The sequence below is a fragment of the Rhinatrema bivittatum genome, chromosome 6 (genome assembly GCF_901001135.1).
Source record: "Rhinatrema bivittatum chromosome 6, aRhiBiv1.1, whole genome shotgun sequence".
Classification (NCBI taxonomy): domain Eukaryota; kingdom Metazoa; phylum Chordata; class Amphibia; order Gymnophiona; family Rhinatrematidae; genus Rhinatrema; species Rhinatrema bivittatum.
In genome coordinates this window covers 332,948,622-332,969,366 of record NC_042620.1, presented here as the reverse complement: position 1 = coordinate 332,969,366, position 20,745 = coordinate 332,948,622, and the positions used below count along the sequence as shown (strand labels likewise).

Genomic DNA, 20,745 nt, shown 5'->3' with positions numbered 1-20,745 from the left:
TGTAGAACCCCGACGAAGCAAGGCCGCTACGGGAGCCCAACCCCGTAGCAGTGAAGGAGAAAACCCGACCCCGACGTGCAAGGCCGCTACGGGAGCCCATCCCCGTAGCGGTGAAGAGGAAAACCTGACCCCCAACTGAGGCGCCCATTCCCGTGGCGCCGAAAAAAGAAGGCCCGCTGGATTAAAGCCGCGGCGGAACTGGAGCCCATCCCTGCAGTGAAGGAAGAAGTTGTTTTTGGTGAGAGCTGGTGTGTCTGTGTGTGAATGGATGCATGGGTGAGAGCTTGTGTCTGAGGGTGTGAATGGGTGCCTGGGTGAGAGCTTTAGTCTGTGGGTGTGAATGGATGCATGGGTGAGAGCTTGCCTATGGGTGTGAATGGGTGAGAGCTTGTGTGTGTGTGGGTGTGAATGGAAGCCTGGATGAGAGCTGGGGTGAATGGGTGCCTGGGTGAGAGCTTGTGGGTGTGAATGGAAGCCTGGGTGAGAGCTTGTGGGTGTGAATGGGTGCCTGGGTGAGAGCTAGTGTGTGTGTGGGTGTGAATGGAAGCCTGGATGAGAGCTGATGTGAATAGCTGCTTGGGTGAGAGCTTGTGTCTGTAGGTGTGAATGGAAGCTTGTGTGTGGGGGTGTGAATGGGTGCTTGGGTGAGAGCTTGTGTGTGGGGGTGTGAAAGCTTTTGTGTGTGATTGAGAGAGCAAGACTGGTCAGGAAGGTGATGTGTTTCTGTGTGAGAGAGACTGGTCAGGAAGATAACTGGTGTGAAAGAGACTGAGACTGGTCATGGGGGTCTAATTGGGGGGGGGGGGGTTGTGAGTGACTGGTTGTAGGCGCTAAGGAAGAAGATTGAGGACAGAGCTTCAGCAGCCCTTGCTGCTTCTGGCGAGTGCTATTGACCTGGAAGGGAAAGGAGTAGGAGAGTTGCTGGAGAGGGTAAGTAAAGGTGGCTTTTTAAATTTATTTTTCTTGATTGACTGCCATTTTAATTATTGGGTATTATGCGATGTCTGCTGTTTTGAAATATTGTATTGATATTTGGACATGTTTTAATAATTTTTATGAGTGTTTAATTGAATATTATTCTGTTCATCAGCTGTTTTGTAACATTTTTGGTATAACTTTACAATTATTTCTGTGTGGGGCTCTGTAGCAGCTTGGCTTATTCTGTTTTCCCAAAAGGAAATGTATTAGTGTTTAGGGCTTGGTTTAATAGTTGTGTTTCTTAGATAGGGTTGTTACTGTTTGAGTGTGTTCCATAATGCAGGTGTAACTTTGTGCGGGTTAGTTTGTGTGCATTATTGCAGATCCTGGGATTATGTTAGGTGCTATATTTCTCTTTCCATTTCTCCAGGTTCGCACTGCATGCAGAGTGGCTTTTTTTGGTTTTCCATTCCAGTTTCTGTCTCCATATTTATAATTTGTGGTTTTTCTGTACTTGGTGAAGGTCAGTTCTGGGTGTGTGACCGAGGTGAGGTATTTTACTAGCATGTAGGCATTTGTATCAATCTTATTTGTTGTGTTTTCTCAATAGGATATGCATTAGTAGTAAAGGGAGTTTGTCATCAGAACCAGAATATCTTTTTTGTATGGTGAGTTGTATGGGTAATGCCCTAGATCTGCTCTGCGCTCATTGCTAAGGGTTGAGGGGATTCCTGTGGATGCAGAGTGCATGTTTACATTTAGCCCCGTGACTATCATGTGTTCAGTGTGTCACACATGTCAGGTATGTCCCGGCCAAAAAAAGGTTGAGAACCACTGGAGTAGAGAATGGCTGTGTATCTGTGCAGTGCTGCATATGTCCTACCATCCTGCTTGTTTACCAGCCTCGCGTCTGGAACAATGCCAGAAGCCTCATTGAGGTCTAGATTAGCAGCATCTACTGTATCGCCCTCCCTGATCCGCTACTTTTATCACGATTGGATCTTCTTTCTGAAGCCATGGTATCAGGTGTCCTGTAGTCTACATGTTTCAGGTCTTGCACACGTTGGTATAGTTGCTATAGTTTTGCCCACTACTGCAGTTGAACTAATGGGTGTTTGGTTGTCTGCTTTGTCCTTCTTCTCCCTTTTTGCGTCGTGGGACCGCATCTGCTCTCTTCCAGGATGAGGGAGGATCTGGAGAAAAGCTCTGTAAGGATTAGGACACTCAGTGAGATATTCTATGGCAGGCACTTAAGTCTTCAGATTATCATTATTGCTCTGACTGTTCTGTGCCAGCCTTCCTTTCATTCAGTAAAACGTTTTGTATGAAGCTGTTTTCTGGGAGCATTGAAATAAAGGTCAAGGGTAACAATTTGATAAAGTTACTTTTTTTTTTATTATTATTACTCATTGCATTCCATCACTAGTCACACACTGTTCTGAATGTTTCCCTGCATCCTTGGATGAAATGTTTGACATTAGATGACACAATATAATCCACACACGTATTACCAAGTTATTCTGTAGGAGACAATGTAATCTATCAATGAAATGTTACTACAACCCTATGCAGGAAATCTGTATCCTTAAACTGCTATACAGTTTCATAACTAAACCAGTCATGATGCTCAAGTTCTGTAGTTCTTATACTGGGTTTTTTTGCTCTCATGAGTAAATAATCTAAATTTTAAAAAAAAGTACAATGCATGCTTGTTTTGTAACAGATCAGGCTGCAGGAAGCATTTTTTGTTACATACTGAAGGCTCGATATTACTATCTCTACTGTGTGTAACTTTTTTTTTTTTTTTTTGTTAAAGTTAACTCCTAAAAATCTAGTGTCTAAAGTATTCAGCTCTTCATCCTCATTTAATCTGAATGAGGATTTAAAAAAACAAACAAACCACATTTAGCAGCCAAAATCGCAGTTAAGCCCAAAGTGTAAGGTTCCTTATTCATACAGTTTTCAGTACTTTTAAGTGAGTCAGTGCAACAGCAAACATCGAATGTGAAAGTCTACAAATATACAAAAGAGGTTTGTAAGATGTACTTAGTTATAAACTCGACTTTTGGTTTTCATAACCTCTGCACAAGGCTGGTTTTGTTTTTTTTAATGATCATTCTCACTCGTTTGTCAACTTTATTCACAATTTATTCTATTGCTGTGCAAGCATCCTATATTCTCTCATCCTTAAAGCTGTTTAAATAAGACAAAATAATTTAAGCGAAAGGCAATACAGTAATTTCAGTGCAAACATTAATGAAATCCTCAAATGTCCTTTTCTATACATATGAAACAAAAATGTCTAATTTTCTTCCTGCAGCTTTTTAGTTTAATTTGTTTGGTTTTTTTTGGGGGGGGGGGTAGGGTGAGGGGAGATGCTGGTTGACCTGGCAGTTTCCTTTTGTTCTTTTTTTTTTTGGGCTTCCAGCTGAATTGGAACCAGCTTCTACTGGGCTCTGCTGCCATGAGCCTTCACTTACGTGTGCGTGTCTGTGGGAGGGAGGGAGTGGCTCCCCTATTTTAAAATCTAGCCCAGTCCCATGGGTGGGGCACCACAGATTGCTGCTGCTTCTGGAACTCGGGATCTATGCACCCTGAGTTCAGCCAGTAGATGTCACTATTGAGCAATGGCTGAAACACCCCCCACCTTTTCCCCCTTCCCACTGGAGCTGTGCCTGCTGTTTCTGCAGCATCTCCAGCCCAGGTCCTCTCGCATGGCCCTAGCACTGAGCGACTGGGTTTATGTAACAGCTACTGCCAAAGACGACATCTTGTTTCTTTTTGAACACATCCTTGGAAGTGATTAAGTCTTCATCCTCCTACAAAGCCTTGTAAAACAGCAACCTTAGAAATCTGATTTATAGGAAACCCATTATCCAACTAGAAATGTAATGGAAAATAACTGGTTGAAAATGAGTTATGAGACTAATTGAATCAGCCCTATTGGGGACGATGCATCTTACTACATTCTTTTGGCTGGTGATTGCAGGGAATATTCATCAATTTACTACACTGATCAGGCATCTTGCAGCAGCACACACTAATTGGCAGGCCCAGATTTAGGCTTAGGCAACAGACAGGTTTTGAAGGCACCAAATACCTGAGCTGAAGAGTTGCCTACTTTCTCTTGCTTTAGGGCTGGGCCCTGTTGCCCCTTCCAAAAGGCACCACCATGGCACTCTGGCCCAACAATCCCTCCTCCGCTTTCCAAACGCCCTGTTCTTGGAGCCCCAAGGGGGAAACTTTGCGCAATCCTGCCTCTAGGTGCCAAAACAAATCTGGCCCTGCTAATTGGAATTCAAACCCCTTTATATAAAGACAGGATTATTAATGTTACTGCTCATTGCAGGCTAGTATATCCCACCCCCGGTTTTTCCCATCAGTCATTTCCTCCTGCTTCTTTGTACATTCACCTCAATCAGAACTAGAGATAGGAGCTGGTGCCATGAACTGGCATTTGTAACTACGCAGAGATTTTTTTCTCTCTCCCTATTCTACATCCTCCTTTCCCTCCAATGTATCTAGTCTGGTCACTGCAGTGACAGTTCTGGTCCAAGGGCCATGCTCCAGGACTCCTGGAACTCTGCAAGCATAGGTCAGGAATCCAGTCTTTACATGTCACTCTTAATCAATGATCACAGCTCCTGTCCCCTCTGCAGCATCAGGGATCCACCTAGGTACCAAACTCGGGACTTTCTGCATAGCAGTGGGCCAGCCTACATTTTGTTTTTTCTAGTGGATACATTAAAACATCTGCCCCAAAATCTACTGAAATAAATGATAAATAGCAGCTCTATTACAACCATAAATAAATTCTCCAAGGACAACTACGATGGCAGTCCTCACACATGGGTGACATCATTGGATGGAGCCTGGCATAGAAAACTTATGCCAAAGTTTCTAGAACTTTGACTGAACATCATTCAGCATGTTCTTGCATGCAATATACCACACGTCTACATGGGGTCTCTTCATTCTCTTTTCCGTGGTTCCTTCAGCAGTCAACATAGAATGCCCCTGGTTGTCCCGTTAATGTTCTAGATATGTTTTTGGTTGTTTCTTTTTGTTGATAGTCCCAGGGCGGTAGTGCACTTGATGCCTGCCGGCCGTCAATGGCCACTGTTATCAATTTTGATCTCACATCCTAATTTGTTTCACAAGATGTGCCCCAGGTGTACGAGGACTATGTCTATCACTGCCCAATGATAGATGTCTCCTCTGCCTTGGGACATCGCACGATGTGCGGGGTTGCAACAAGTGTGCCAGGATAACACAAACAGAACATAAGATCCAGCTCAACAAGACAGAGCATCTAAGGCATTTGCATCAAAGAACCTCTGAGCCACATTAATGAACACCGAGCCAGCGGCAGGGCTGCCAGTTCCGTTGAGGTAATCAGCTGGCACCTCCAGGTCGAGGATGTTGGGTTTGTTATCCTCGGCACTGTGAAGGACCAATCCGAGCATTGAGGGAAGACTAGCATCAGCATCGGTCCCCATTGTTGCACAGTGCCACACATAGAGATGACCTAGCTTCTGCTGTGATGCCCCCAAATGGACCCCGTGGCAAGGACGTTGCCCGGGGCATGTCATGATCTTCTTCAGTCCCGATGCCAGACACCCATTCTTCTCTCAGTTCCTAAGAGGATCTGGTTACACCTCCTGCATCCCAGCCTGTACTGGCATCAGCGATGTTCAAGGAGGAATTGAGAGGCGTCTGCAGCTGGCCATGGAGAAAGTGATTTGCAGCCTTGGCATCAGAGCACCGATACCATCAATACCAGCACTGTTGCTCCTCGAACTGCTGCTGGCAACCCTGCAGGTGTCAATTCCTGGGGTGGCATTGATGCCCGGCGGGACACCGCCATTGCCACCAGCTGATCTAGTTGTATTCCTTGGAGGCGGAAGCCCCCCCCCCGATACTGGAGATAATAGCGGGGCTGGCTTAAAATGACCAGTTCTTGTGCCTGCAGTGCTGGCCAAGCGGAGACTAGGGCACCTATGACCCCTGGGGGAATGACTCCTCCATGGCTTCCAATGACACTTCAAATGGTCTCCCTTCAGAACCATTTCCTCCAGATGATAAAAGGAAGTCCCTGCCAGAGGACCTCTCTTTTGCAGGCTTTGTTTGGGTGATGACTGAAGAGGATACAGGCACAAAATACTAGATATCTTCCAGTAGTCCATGGAGCCTCCCAAGGATATCATGGCAATTTCAGTGCACGAGATTCTGGTGGATATGCTGATGAGGATGTGGGAACACCCCCTCACTGTGCCTCCCATGAATAGGAAGGTGGACACAATTTATCTTGTCCAAAAGGTTCTTTGATTTGACAAGTGGCCTACTTGAGCCCATATATGCAGGACCTCCTGAAACAAGTGCAGGAATTTACCAAGCAGCTACCTCAGCAGCAGCAAGATACCCCCCAGTCACTGGTGTATAAGGGCCTGGAGGGAGGGAAACATGGGGTTCTTTCAACCTATGATGTTTTTGAAACAATATAGAGGTTCTCTATCGTGGGAATCTGCACCTGCAGGCTTACATAACGGCGAGCCTCAAATCTCAGACTGGAAATGCAGGAGCGATTCGCTGATGTGCCATGTATAGGAGAGAATCTCTTCAGAGCTAGAGTAAAGGACGTGGTGGCCCAAATCCGGGAGCAGATAGTGTCCCTATAGCAGTTTTCCATTGGCACTCAGGAGCCCCCTTCTCAGCCTAGGAAGTCCTTCTGCCCGAAGAGGTACTACCTTCCATCTCCTCATTCCCAATGGCAACACGGGGCCTCTTGTGGCCATCCAAGGCTACAAAGAGCCCTGAAGATCCAGCTGGCGCCTCAGTTAACGCCAGGGATGGGGTTTTGACTGGATCGCAAGGGTCATAGCCATGTTGCCCATACTCCAGATAATAGATCTGCTGGTCAGAGGAAGGTTTCGTTTCTTGCAAACTGGTGGCCCAGTGTAACCTCAGATCAGTGGGTTCTCTCCATTGTTTGTGAGGGGTACAACTTGAATCTAGTGGGTACCCCACCAAATTGCCCCCCAAGCCCATTCTGGAGCCTGGAAGCGCATCAGGAAGTACTAGTAGCAAAGCCTTTCTCCCTCCTTAACCGCCAGAGCAGTTGAACCCATTCCACCAGGACAAAGTGGGTGAGGATTTTACTCTCACTACTTCCTGATACCAAAGAAAACAGGGGCACTCCTAAGGGCCTTGAATAAATTAATCAAAAGAGAAAAGTTCAAGATGGTTTCCCTGGGCACCCTGATCCCCCTTCTTGCAGTAAGGGGACTGGTTACAGACCCTGAATCTGAAACATGCTTACTCTCACATCGAGATATTTGCAGGTCACCGGAAATATCTCGGAGGTTTGGTGGGAAAGCAGCACTTGCAATATTGTGTTCTGCCATTTGGGCTCACGTCAGCCCCAATTAGCTTTACAAAAGGCCTAGCCAATAGTGGTGGCACACCTTCTCAGACTGGAAGTTCACTTTTTCCTGTATCTGAACAATTGGCTGGTCAAGAGCACCTTGCAGGTAGGAGCCATGCACTTGACCATGCGGCTGCTGGAGAGGCTAGAGTTCAATGTCAACTACCCCAAGTCCCATCTCAGCCTGTCACCACAATTGGACTTCATTGGAGCCCTGCTAGATAAGGCTCAGGCTAAGGGCAATGCACCATCAACCTGATGACTATCACAGTGGGAATTCAACAGCGCTAGCAGGTGTCAGCTTGGTACATGTTGAAACTGTTAAGCCATATAGCAGTCTGTCACTCCCTTAGCATGTTTACATATGTGTAAGGTCCAATGGACCTTGAGGTCGCAGTGGCGAGAAGCCACACAAGACCTCCAGAATCACATGTGAGTCGCTCCATTGCTCTGGGACACTCTGTCCTGGTGGCAGGAAACTTCAAATCTGGAAAGGGGAGTGTTCTTCCAAAGTCCTCCCACCCACATTATCCTAACAAAGGATACTTCCACTCTGCGCTGGGGAGCTCATATAGCTGTACTCAGCAGCCAGGGCATTTGGTCAAATCAATTTCCTGGAGCTCTGGGCAATCAGGTATGTGCTATGAGCTTTCAGAGATTGGCTGACAACAAAATTGTTCTGGTACAGACTGACAACCAAGTGACAATGTGGTATATCAACAAGCAGGGAGGTATGGATTCGTACCTCCTGTGTCAAGAAGCAGTCCAGATCTGGTTGTGTAGGCCCTTTTCCATGGGATGGTGCTCAGGGCCATGTACCTGGCCGGAACGGAGAATGTAATAGCGAACAGACTGTCGTACCTTCAGATCCCATGACTGGTCTCTGGATCCAAGAGCTTATGAATTGGATCTTCTACCTCTGGGGAAGCCCAGATATGGATCTCTTCACAGTGCCTTGGAACAGGAAGGTTCCTCAGTTCTGCTCCCTGGAGAGGACATGCAGCAAACCAGCCTCAGATGCTTTTGCCTGCCACTGGGGTAAGGGTCTCCTGTATGCATATCCTCTAGCTACACTGCTAGGAAAAACTCTGTTGAAGCTTTGAGAGGACAGAGGGACTATGATCCTCATAGCCCCTCACTGGCTGAGATAGGTTTGGTTTCCACTCCTCAGGGAGATGTCCATATGGAAACCGATCAAGCTGGGGACTTCCTCAGATCTCATCACCCAGGATTAAGGCAGGTTGTGCTATACCAACCTTCAGGCCCTGTTGCTCACAACCTGGAAGCTGAGAGGTTGATATTGCAGCCACTCTACTGCTTGAAGATGTGTCTTGGGTCCTAGTGGCTTCCAGAAGGCCTTCCACTAGAAAGTCCTATGGACTAAAGTGGAGGCGGTTTACAGTGTGGTATGAGCAAAAGGCCCTAGATCCATTCTCCTGCTCCACACAAAAACTGCTTCCAATAGCTGTAGAAGGTAGATCTAAGTGTACCTGGTGCATACCACTGTTTTGTAGATGGTACGCCCATCTCTACGCAGCCTATAGTTGTATGTTTCATGCAGAGCCTACTTCAGTTGAAACTTCCCCTAAGGCCTCCTGCTGTGTCTTGGGACTTTGTGGTATTAGTTCAGCCGGTGCAAGCTCCCTTTGAACTGTTGTGCTCCTGAGATCTGAAGTACCTAAACGGTCATATTTGTGGTGGCGATCCCTTCAACAGGCAGGGTCAGCAAGCTCCAGGCCTTAGTGACTCACCACCTTACCCTAAGATTTTGCATGTCAGGGTGATCTTGCATGCGCATCCTAAGTTCCTGCCTAAGGTGGTGTCTGACTTCCATCTTAACCAGCCCGTTGTCCTGCCACCATTCTTTCCCAGGCCCCATTCACACCAAGGCAAACCAGCCCTGCAGTTTGGACTGCAAGAGAGCCTTCACTTTCTATCTGGAATGGATACAAGGCGGTAGGTGGTCCACCCAAGTTTTGTTTCTTTTGATAGGAAGAAGGTGGGTGTCACCATTGCCAAGCAGATGCTTTCTAATTGGCTAGCAGATTGTATCTCCTCCTGTTCTGCCCAGGTGTGACTACATTTTGGGGGTCATGACAAGGCTCACTCTGTTCGAACCATGGCAACAGCTGTGGTCCTCTTGCGAGCAGTTCCCATGGGGGACTTCTCTCTACACATTCACATCGTTTGGATAGGGATGACTGATACAACAGCAGGATGCCCCCACTGTTCCTGCCTAGGGTTGTTTTTAAGGTTGCCCTCTGCACTAGTTAGGGTTGTGTCCATGGGCACTTGTTTTGTTAGTCCCCTTTTCTGTTGGGATTCACCCATGTGTAAGGACAGCTGGATGCCAGGCCTCTCGAACCTCACCTACCACCCTGTGGAGTTGGGTTTTCTCTGCTTGGGGTTTGTCCTTTATTATTTTAGTCTTTTGAACTCTTTGATATGAGAGTGTGGGTACCCTGCATGGACATGTTGTATATTGCATGTGGGAGCATATTCCAATGAGGCTTAATCAAATTCTCGAAACTTTGACATAGGTTTTCCATGCTGCACTCCATCCAACGTGGACATCCTGCTGTACGTGGAGAACACCTGTTACAGGTAAGCAGCACTGCTTTCCTTGTGATCTTTGCAAAAAGAAGCCACTAGCATTAAATACAAATAACCACCTTTTCAAATACATAGTCAGTGCTGCTAAGGAAACAAAAAAAAAAAAAGGCAACAGCTTTAATCAGTTTATTTTTATTCTTTGCACTCCCCAACACTAACCATACAATCACTATTTTTCCAGTCCTTGAATCCTCTTTAGTAACAGCATCAGATGTAGAAAGCCCTTTGATAAGCTCAAGCTAAATATAGCTATTAAAATTAGCTGGTAATTTTTAACACATCAGAAACGTGTGATGTGCCCAGAAAAGCATGCCTGCGAGGCCATTGCTGCAGGGCAGCGCCAAACGGCTGGTGAGCTAAGCTGGAATGAGCTGTACCACCACACGCTGACCATCGCCACCTGTTCGGCTATTTACACAACTCTAGCATTTGAAAATACAGACCACGTTGACTTCCTAATGGAAAATAAAAATAGGGTATGTGCTAAAGTAATTTTACAAAAATGTTTAAAATTGTCCATTGAATGGCAACAATCTCTCTCGTTTTTTTTCACTGCTTCAAATCAGACCCTTTTTTTTAGGGTGAAAACATTTCTAATGCAGACTGCTGTTGGTCTGTTGCTTCTAGCCAATGTTTATTTAAGGGGGAAGGATAACCAAAAAGGTTACTTATGTGAGAGCCTTCCAAATATTTTTACAAAGCAATGTGCTTGAAAGCTGCTTTAACAGCAGTGGAAGAGAAATAATTATCTACTGCAAGACCTGTGAAAAAAACTCACAGTGAGACTGATACAAAAGCCGACTTCCCAGCCCGAGCATGCAAATGTTGGCTCTAGGTTAGCAGTTGTGTTTAGATGTCATTGGTTGTTGGCTTTCACTAGTACCTTACAGGCACTTCACTCTATTTTCACTTGTCTATGTACAACACACTTCTAGTGTTCTCCTCAGGACACTCCCCACTATTTCATTTGGGATCATTAATTCCTGTCATTAGTCTAATAAAGTACAGTTCATGTAGATTAGCAACCAGGAGCCTGATTCATCACCATCTTTCTCCGTGACCCAAAATAGGAAAAAAGCTTTTTACTGAATTAGATCCTACAGACATGCTGGATAACATTCCCTATAACAAATGATGTAGCTATACCATTGTATTTCTCCTGCTCTTACAGGTTTAAATTTGTTAAAGAAACACCGGTTTTGTGGTGCCACAGATCAGCGGGAGAGTAATCGCCGAGCTCTGTTGGGCAAGGGCCTTTCAGACAGGCTCCTCTGGGAGAAAGCTCTTGCTTAACCATGGCATTGGTCTTTTGACGACACTCCCCCTATGCATGTAGAGTGAGGTGTAACCCAACCTTATCTGAATCAATGCTGGCATTTAATGCGTAGGTCAATTTTTATTCAAAACAGCATTAGAATACCTGATGCTGCCAGACACAGGCATGCCTTTTCTTACGATGGCATTGGGGATTATTCGGTTTATTAGCTCAATGGACTTAAGCTTCTGCCCTTATCATTTGCAAGGACTAATATGCAAAGTAACTGTGCTGAGGTAATAAGTAAGAGGGAAGTGGGCAACTATGCTAGAGCTGGGTTCTCCTGGGGCACCTGGCACAGGCCTCGTTTGGGCCTAGAAGATGCAAATTCAAATTGCAAGATACTTTTATAGACATTCTCCCAACAGCTAGGTTTTGCACCAGGCATGGCACAAGCCACAGGAATAATTGGTTTGACTGTATAAGCTTAAATTAAAAAAAAAAAAAAAGCTTTTACAGCTAAGGGCCAGCTAACCAAAAATGGCGTACCTTGTTGGCTTTAGCAGTATACCTCATTCACCCCTGAATGCGAGAGAGTCCAGGCAGATGTGCCTTATGCCATCACATGCAGAAGACTGCATACAATTTACCAGCCCCTTTCCAAATTAATTATATTACAGTTGTACTAAAGGAGATGAGTGCTTTTACAAGCCAGCGTAGCACTTGCATTCAGGGGGCGGAAACTTTATTGAATTTACATTATCAAACGTACAGGAAGCAACTTTATCAACACAACAGTAAGCCCCTGCTACTCTCAACCTGAAACAGACTAAATATGCTAATGAGCTCCTGAATATATTCCCTTTAGTTCATAAGTGGTGGGTAGGGGTGCCAAAGATGGGTCTGCCATTAAAAACTGAGAGGCCTTGCTACATTAGCTCTGGTCTGCTTCGCTTGTGCGAGGGTTGGTTGGGAGGCAAGGTTGGAGCTGAACAGCAATCGGTTTGTTCAGACATCTTATGAATGGTGTGAAGGATTTGTGGTTGCAAATGTACCTTGCTAAAGGGACAGTTTTACTGCACCTAGCTGCAGCGTGCCCTTGTACTGCTTAATGAACTAGGTACATGGATTTGTACACAAAAATCCAGCAAACCCTCAGGGCCGCATTTACATGTATAAATGCACTTTATACGTGTAAGTGGGCTTTTGAAAATTGCTACACTATAAGCCACTGAATAGATTTTAGATGATTAAGTGCACTTAACGGGGGTAATTTAACAGAATTTACTTGTGTAAATGTAACAACAATTACAGTAATTTTCAAAAACTATTTACTCACAAAATGCACTTATGTGGGTAAATCCTATGGACACTTATTTTATCGATGTAAAACAATTGATGAAATCCTAATAACATATTTAAAAAAAAAATCCTAGGCACACTTTAATGGCAAATAGTGTAGCAATTTTCGAAAGCCCACTTCCATGAGTAAAGTTCATTTATATGTGTAAAAGCCAGTTTTAAGGATTTAAATGCTTTTGACAATCAGGCTCTTAAGCCTGTAAGTAGGCTTTGAAAATGACTACGCTAGTATCTCACATTTATGCATGTAACTTTGGAAAATTCAGCTGGTGCTTTGAAGTATTTGCTAAAGCAGCCCCCGTGGAGTGGGATACCAGTGCTGTGCGAGTGGTTAGCATGCTGCTACTGCAGGCACGTACAAGTGCTGTGGATACAGGACTAACCCAAAAGCATTGTTCTTGGAAGAACACGTAAAATCAGCCAAATAACATGAACTAGCAAGCAAGCAGGTCATATTCTCTGTCACAAACAATTATTTCCGTCGCTAGGTGGGGAAAGTCTGGGAAAAGCTATGCACAATAGCCCCCCTTCTCCATGAGAGAAGGCTGTGAGGGCGCAGGACAGGGGGGGGCCCTGAAGGTAAAACCATTTCAAAAGAGCCTCCACAGCACTGGGACACGTGTGAAACCGAACCCTTGGACAGCAAACCAAGGTTTAAAGGAGGATTAGAACTGATAGTCCCAAAGCACAGTTCTCTTAAAACATTAACGAGAGAAAATGGACCGTTTCTATCGGCCTGCTCCATCTTCATGTGTCTGAAATGAAAATCCTAAAATGTAAACGGGGTTAATAACTTTAGGGCCTTCTGGACAAATGTAAACATACAACTCTTTAAAACTAGACACTTCATGCACACTTCTACTCTCTAACACAAAGAGGGGCTAGTCACAGTCTCACCCTATCCAAAGGCTTTTTAGAGCAGAATGTAATAAGAGTGAATTAAAGCAGTTGTGGGGGTACAGGTGTGTTCCACGCTCGCCCATTGATCGTGGAGCCCAGCTTCAGACCTTTGCATTTTCACTGGAGGGGGGTGGCTCTGCTGACTGTTGGTTCAGGGCCGTGTACTTCACTAGGAAAAAGAAAAAAAAAACACACAAGTGAACAGAACAAACCAGGCTCATTGCGTTTTCCAAGTAACTGGAAAGGAGGAGGCCTTTAGACGTGAGGCTCACTTCCTGCAGGGCAGGGCGCCTTAAGTGGACGAGAAGAAAAATGCTGCCCATGAAGGCAGCAACGTTTTGTGTAAATGAAGAAACAGGGTAAGCCGAGGTACCTTTTGGTGTAACGTTTTTGCACAGAGCACGGCACTCACAACCCCGAGCAGCTCACTGGCCCTTAGCGGGTTGCAGTGTTAGCGTGCTGCCAGTTGACGTAGGGTACGCCCCTGAGCGTTTTTCCTTTGCTGGCGCACAGCCCTTGCTTCTCCCAGGACAAGCAGGATGTTAGTCCTCGGCTATGGGTGACATCATCAGATGGAGCCCTGTCACGGAACACTTTTGTCAAAGTTTCTAGAACTCTGACTGGCACACTGAGCATGCCCAGCATGGCACTAAACCTGCTGCCACCAGAGGTCCCCCTTCAGTCTCTCTTTTTCCCACGCAGCGGTTGCCTTGTGGTTTTTAGCAGTTCAGAGAATTCTCTGATACTTTCCTCACGGAATCTCGAAGTTTTCTTTGATCTTTTTCGTCCCCCCTCGTGCATCGACTTCCGACGCTTCAGTAAGTCAGTATCGCGTTCCTGGCGGTGTACTTCTCGGTGCCCGATGGCCACTGATTGCAGGCCCTTCTTTCCAATATGGCGACCGGTTTTCAAAAGTGCCTCAAGTGTCCAAGGACTATGTCCATCACGGACCCGCATGATGTCTGTGCATTGTGCCTTAGGCTTTCCCACGACGTCCGTCGATGCCCAAATTGTGCACAAATGACCCCCAAAGGCCGCTGCACCCGACTAGAGAAGATGGAGCATTTGTTTGCCTCCAAGCGCTCATCTCCATCGACTCCAGGTAAGGGACGCGCCGAGTCGAAAGATTCCATCTTCCTCGGACCCCTCTCCATAGACATCTCAGAAGGATCAAGGAGCGGGTGACCGGCCGTCACTGACATCATCCCATTCCAGGACTTCTGCCTCGTTGTCCGCGGCGCCGGAGAAGGACCGGGCCGAGCACCACGAAAAGCATAGCCACCGGCACAGATGTAAATCCCTGTCCAGTGCCGGCACTGACACGGCAGCGGCCTCGGCCGAGCCGCCTTCAAAAAGGGGCCCAGGGCAAGGAGTCCCCATTCTCCTCTGGACCCGGGACCCCGAGGCATTCCCCACCGACATCGATGCCGGGTACCAAGACTCCAGGGACTCCTGTGGAGGCTCCAGCAACCCCTAACCTGTCACGCCACGCCAGCCTTTTGGGAGGAACTGGACCGTATGGTCCAAGAGGCAGTGCTGACTGCCCTTCGGGTCTTCCATGCTGCCGCCGGAACTAGCACCCTCAATGTTAGGTCCGCGGCTTGGACACCCTTGTCAGTGTCCATTCCTTCGGCACCCAGCCAACCATTGATCCCTCCCCCAGTCTCGTTTCCGATTCCGGTGTGTTCGGACGAAGAGGATGCAGCCCATGGCTCAGCCCCCTGTCTGGGAACCACAGATGCCGGTGCCAGTTCCAGGACAGTCAGGACTATCGGTGCCTCGAAGCCCATCGTTGCCCTCGGTGCCGGCACCACCATCTTTGCTACCAGTGCTGCCTAGCTCTGTGCCTCCTCCCCGTCTACTGGTGCCACCCGCCCACCCATCTGGACTTAGATTCCTTTCTCCATCTGAAGGCCCGGTGGGTGAAGGAGCATCCCCATATAATCCATGGGATGATGCTTCCTCTGAACACTCCTCACAAGCTTCTGAGGAGCTTCCTTCAGAGCCTTCACCCCCTGAAGAAAGGTGCCGCTCCCCTCAGGAGGACCTCTCCTTTGCCAAGGAGATGTCTGAGACTATTCTGTTTAAATTAGAAACGGAGGACAACGCCAGACACAAAATGCTGGAGGTACTGCAATTTGTGGATGCTAATAAAGAGTTGCAATAGTCTAACTTAGAGAAGATTATTGCTTGTAAGATTGTTTTGTAGTCATGATTGTGGAACAGTGGTTTTATTCTTTTTAGGACATACAGTTTATGAAAGCAGTCCTTGGTGGTTTGGTTTATAAAAGCTTTTAGGTTTAGCCGATTATCAATGATCGCTCCTAGGTCTCTCACTTGAGCTATTTGTATGGTTGCTGAAGGATTTGTGGTAATGTTGCCGTTCTCCGTGGATATGAGAAGGAGTTCCGTTATTGAAGAATTAATCAAGTTGATTTAGAAAATAGCCACTGCTATTACTAGCAACGGTAACATGGAATAGACTTAGTTTTTGGGTACTTCCCAGGTTCTTGTGGCCTGGTTTGGCCTCTGTTGGAAACAGGATGCTGGGCTTGATGGACCCTTGGTCTGACCTAGCATGGCAATTTCTTATGTTCTTATGTCAATGCTAATAGCTCGTATAGCAGCCTACCAGCTTTACATAGCCCAGTATACTAGAAATCTCTGGAAGCAAGGCCAGGATTTCTCGGAGACCTTATCTGAACAGTTTAAAGATGGCCTGTCCTCCATCCTACAAAAAGGATTGGAGGCTGGTAAGCATGGAGGTAAGGGCAGCCGATGATGTTTTCGAAACTGCATCCAGAGTCTCAGCAACCGGCATTAGTGCCAGGTGCTGGGCTTGGCTTAAAGCCTCAAATTAGCTGACCTTCCCTGCACAGGGGACAATTTATTTGGTGACAAGATCACCATGAAACCCTGTGCCACCCTGCACCAAATGTCCACTGTTACTTCAGATAGCTCGGCTATAGCTCAAAGAGCCATGAGATGGGATACCAGGAAACTAACCTACAGGCCACGCAGGTACTACCCTCCTCTACCCCATGCTAGGGCAGCCAGACCCTCTCACAGAGGCCAACTTTGTCAGCACAAAACCCCTAGAGCACAGCTAGCCCCCCAGACTGGTCCTGCAGCGGGGTTTTGACTCCTTTCTAGAGAGCAGCAGTCAACCTCCATTGCACCCCCCAGCCGCTTTACCGGTGGGAGGCCGCATATGCCACTTTGCAACCAAATGGCATTCAGTCACCACTGACCGATGGGCACTGTCTATAGTAACCCACGGCTACCATCTAAAATTTCCTTGCTGTACCCCTAGACTCTCCACCAGTCCATGAGCACAGCCTAAATGATCACACAGTGCTCCTCAAGGCAAAACTCTCTCTCCTACTGCAGTCCAGAGCCGTCGAACCGGTTCCCCGAACGCAGCGAGGAAGGGGGTTCTATCCTCTTGCTACTTTCTAATCCCGAAAAAAATCGGCAACATACATCCTATCTTGGATCTCCACGCCCTAAACAAATACCTTCGCAAGGAGTGGTTCAGGATGGTTTCCTTGGGGACCATGCTTCCACTTCTGCAGCAAGGAGATTGGCTCTGCTCTCTAGATCTTCAGAATGCTTATGCCCATATAGCAATATTCCCTCATCACAAATACCTTTGATTTGTAGTGGGACACACGAATGGGACTTCCAATACAGAGTGCTACCATTTGGCCTTGCCTCAGCACCTCAGGTATTCACGAAGCGTCTAGCAGTTGTGGCAGCACACTTGAGACGTGAGAGTATCTACGTCTATCCATATCTGGACTGGCTCCTCAGAAGTCCATCCAGGGAAGGAGCACTTCACTCCCGCCGTCTTACCATATAGTTGCTCCAGTCATTAGGATTTCTGATAAACTATCCCAAATCCTATCTGACTCCATCACGCAAGCTTTCTTTCATTGAAGCAGACCTAAAGACCACCATGGCCAGAGCGGCCCTCCCAGAGGACCGCGCAAAGACACCGTCCACCTTAGCCAAAACAGTACAAAGTCGTCAGACAGCATCGGTTCGTCTGCTCCTAACCTTGCTAGGACACATGGCATCCACAGTTCACGTCACTCCAATGGCTCGACTTGCCATGAGAGTAATACAATGGATTTTAAAATCCCAGTGGTCCCAAACCACTCAACACCTGACATAGGTCGTCCAGATAACCAGCCAGCTTCATCACTCACTGGCCTGCTGGACACAGGAGGCCAATTTACGAACAGGTCTACCCTTCCAACCAGAGCCGCAAATAACGTTGACCACGGATGCCTCCAACCTGGGCTGGGGAGCCCACCTCAGCGGACTGCAAACACAAGGAACCTGGACTAGGGCGGAAGCGGACCATCAGATACATTTTCTGGAGCTCCGGGCGATATGGTATGCCCTATTCGCATTCCAGGATTGCCTATCCAATAAGGTAATCCTAATTCAAACACACAACCAGGTAGCAATGTGGTATCTCAACAAGCAGAGGGGCATAGGCTCTTATCTGCTTTGCCAGGAGGCTGCGCAGATCTGGGCCTGGGCCCTCTCACATTCCATGCTACTGAGAGCCACCTACTTGGTGGGCACAAAGAATGTGATGGCAGACCGTCTCAGTCGGACCTTTCATCCCCATGAATGGTCCCTGGACCCTTCTGTGGCAAACAGGATTTTCCACCAGTGAGGTCGCCCAGACATTGGCCTCTTTGCGACTTTTCACAACCGCAAAGTAGACCACTTCTACTCTCTGCTCCGCAGCCGCAAGACACCAACAATGGATGCCTTTGCCCACTCATGGAGCACGGGTCTGCTGGACGCGTACCCTCCTATTCCACTCATCAGTAAGACTCTCGTGAAGTTACACCAGGACCAGGGCACAATGATCCTCACAGCCCTGTATTGGTTGCGACAAATTTGGTTTCCCATTCTACGCAACCACTTGGTCCAGCAGCCTCTTCGCCTGGGCACGGCCCCAACTCTCATAACGCAGGACCAGGGTGCGTTACAGTCATCCGAACTTCCAGTCTCGGTCTGACAGCCTTGATGTTGAAAGGTTGATATTACAATCCCATGACCTTTCCACTGATGTCTCCCAGGTCCTCGTAGCTTTATGAAAACCTTCTACTCGGAAATCTTACCACTCAAAGTGGAACAGGTTCTCCTTATGGTGTACGCCAAAGGTCTAGATCCCTTCTCTTGCCCCACACCAAGTCTCCTGGACTACCTCTGGCACCTCTTGGAGTCTGGCCTACAGACCTCCTCCATCCAGGTACATGTAAGTGCTATAGCCGCTTACCATAAAGGTATAGGGGATGCCCCAATTTTGGCACAACCCCTTGTAGAGCGCTTTGAGAGGTTTACTAGAGCTGAAACCTCCACTGTATTCCCCAATTGCGGCCTGGGACCTCAATGTTGTGCTGGCAAGGCTCATGCGCTCTCCATTCAAGCCCCTGAATTCCTGCGAGCTGCGATATCTCACTTGGAAAGTTGTTTTTTTTAGTGGCTATTACATCAGCTCATAGAGTCAGTGAGCTCCAGGCACTAGTAACATACCCACCTTATACAAGATTTCTCCACAACAGTAGTGCTTCACACTCACCCTAAATTCTTGCCAAAGATAGTGTCTGATTTCCACTTAAATCAAATCAATCCATAATACTGCCCACCTTTTTTCCCCGAGGCCTCACTCACAACCAGGTGAGCGGGCCCTGCACTCCTTGGACTGTAAACGTGCGCTCGCATTTTATATAGACCACACTGCAGCCCATCCAACTCTTTATCTCCTTTGATAAAAACAAACAGACTTGGCGTTGTGGTGGGCAAGCAGACCCTGTCCACCTGGTTGGAGGACTGTATTTCCTGCTGCTTCCAGCAAGTAGGCCTTCCGCTAGAGGGACACGTGAAAGCGCATTCAGTCAGAGCCATGGCAACGTCAGTAGCGCACTTCCGTTCGGTACCTATTGCCGACATCTGCAGAGCTGCAACCTTGGAGCTCTCTCCTTACCTTCGCAGCTCATTACTGTCTGGACAAAGCTGGCAGGCAGGACAGCGTCTTTGGCCAGTCTGTACAGCGTAATTTGTTTCCAGTTTAGGAACCCAACTCTTCCTACCTACAAGCCCACTGTGCATTTCAGGCTGCTCTTCATCCCTGTTGAGCCTGTTGCACATTTTGGGTGCTGCTTGGTTGACTGTTTCGGGCATCCTGTAGCTCGCTAATCACCCACGTGTGAGGACTACCATCCTGCTTGTCCTGGGAGAAAGCAGAGTTGCTTACCTGTAACAGGTGTTCTCCCAGGACAGCAGGATGTTAGTCCTCACGAAACTCGCCCGCAACCTGCGGCGTTGGGTTTGCCTATGTTTTATTTTATTTTTCGCTCACACTTTTTGCTACAAACGAGACTGAAGAGGACCCCTGGTGGATGCAGGGTTAGTGCCATGCTGGGCATGCCCAGTAGGTGCCAATCAAAGTTCTAGAAACTTTGACAAAAGTGTTCCGTGACAGGGCTCCATCCTGTGATGTCACCCATAGGTGAGGACTAACATCCTGCTGGTCCTGGGGGAGAACACCTGATACAGGTAAGCAACTCTTTCTCTACACTGCATCCTGTAGTCAGGAAGTGCTCATTAAAGTGCAGGTATTTCTAGCAGGGGGGGGGGGGCTGCAGCTTGTACTTGACATACAAAAGCTACCCAGTTCCATTTCAGGGGGTGGGGAGGGGGGGCAGGGATCCTCCGTGCTTGCATTCCTTTACTGTTTGTCTCTCCACAGTGAAGCCCGTCTGTATAACCCCCACCTTGTCCTGCAGAACTTTTTTTTTCCCCCTCATGCTGCTTCTGGGCCTGCTCCCTCCCCTGATTTTGAAGACCCCGACCTCCTTCTAGAGCAGGGCTCCCCAAACCACCTATGAGAAGGGCCCCCCCCCCCCCCCCCGCACCGTTCAGAGCGCTGAACAAGCAGCATGAAAATCCGTGAGACCTAATGTTGAAGAAACATGTTCAAACGCAAGTATAATGCTAAGAGCAAAAGCATCGTACAACCCCCATAGCTTCCCGCTTTTAATGGGAAATGAGCTGGTATTTATTACAAAACTTTAGCAAATTATTTTGAATATCCTAATTCAATTATCCTGCCCACTAAAATGAATACAACATGCATTGATGTTGAAATTTGCCAGAGTGTCTCACCCTAACACCCACTACATCTGGGAGAATCCTGTGCCAAAAATTAATATTCTGCATAATTCTTGTTTGTCAAAATACAATTTAA

General features: G+C 47.3%; 1 protein-coding gene across 2 annotated transcripts in view; it reads right to left on the bottom strand.

The window, feature by feature from the left end:
- Positions 1–2,458: 2,458 nt before the first annotated feature.
- The window catches only part of CD99L2 (CD99 molecule like 2), a 118,602-nt gene continuing 100,315 nt past the window's right edge, over positions 2,459–20,745 (bottom strand). For both annotated transcript variants that reach the window (XM_029607723.1, XM_029607722.1), the window contains one exon: positions 2,459–13,641. In XM_029607723.1, the coding sequence (XP_029463583.1) occupies positions 13,574–13,641 (68 nt within the window). In that variant the 3' untranslated portion in view covers positions 2,459–13,573. The remainder of the gene's footprint in view (positions 13,642–20,745) is intronic.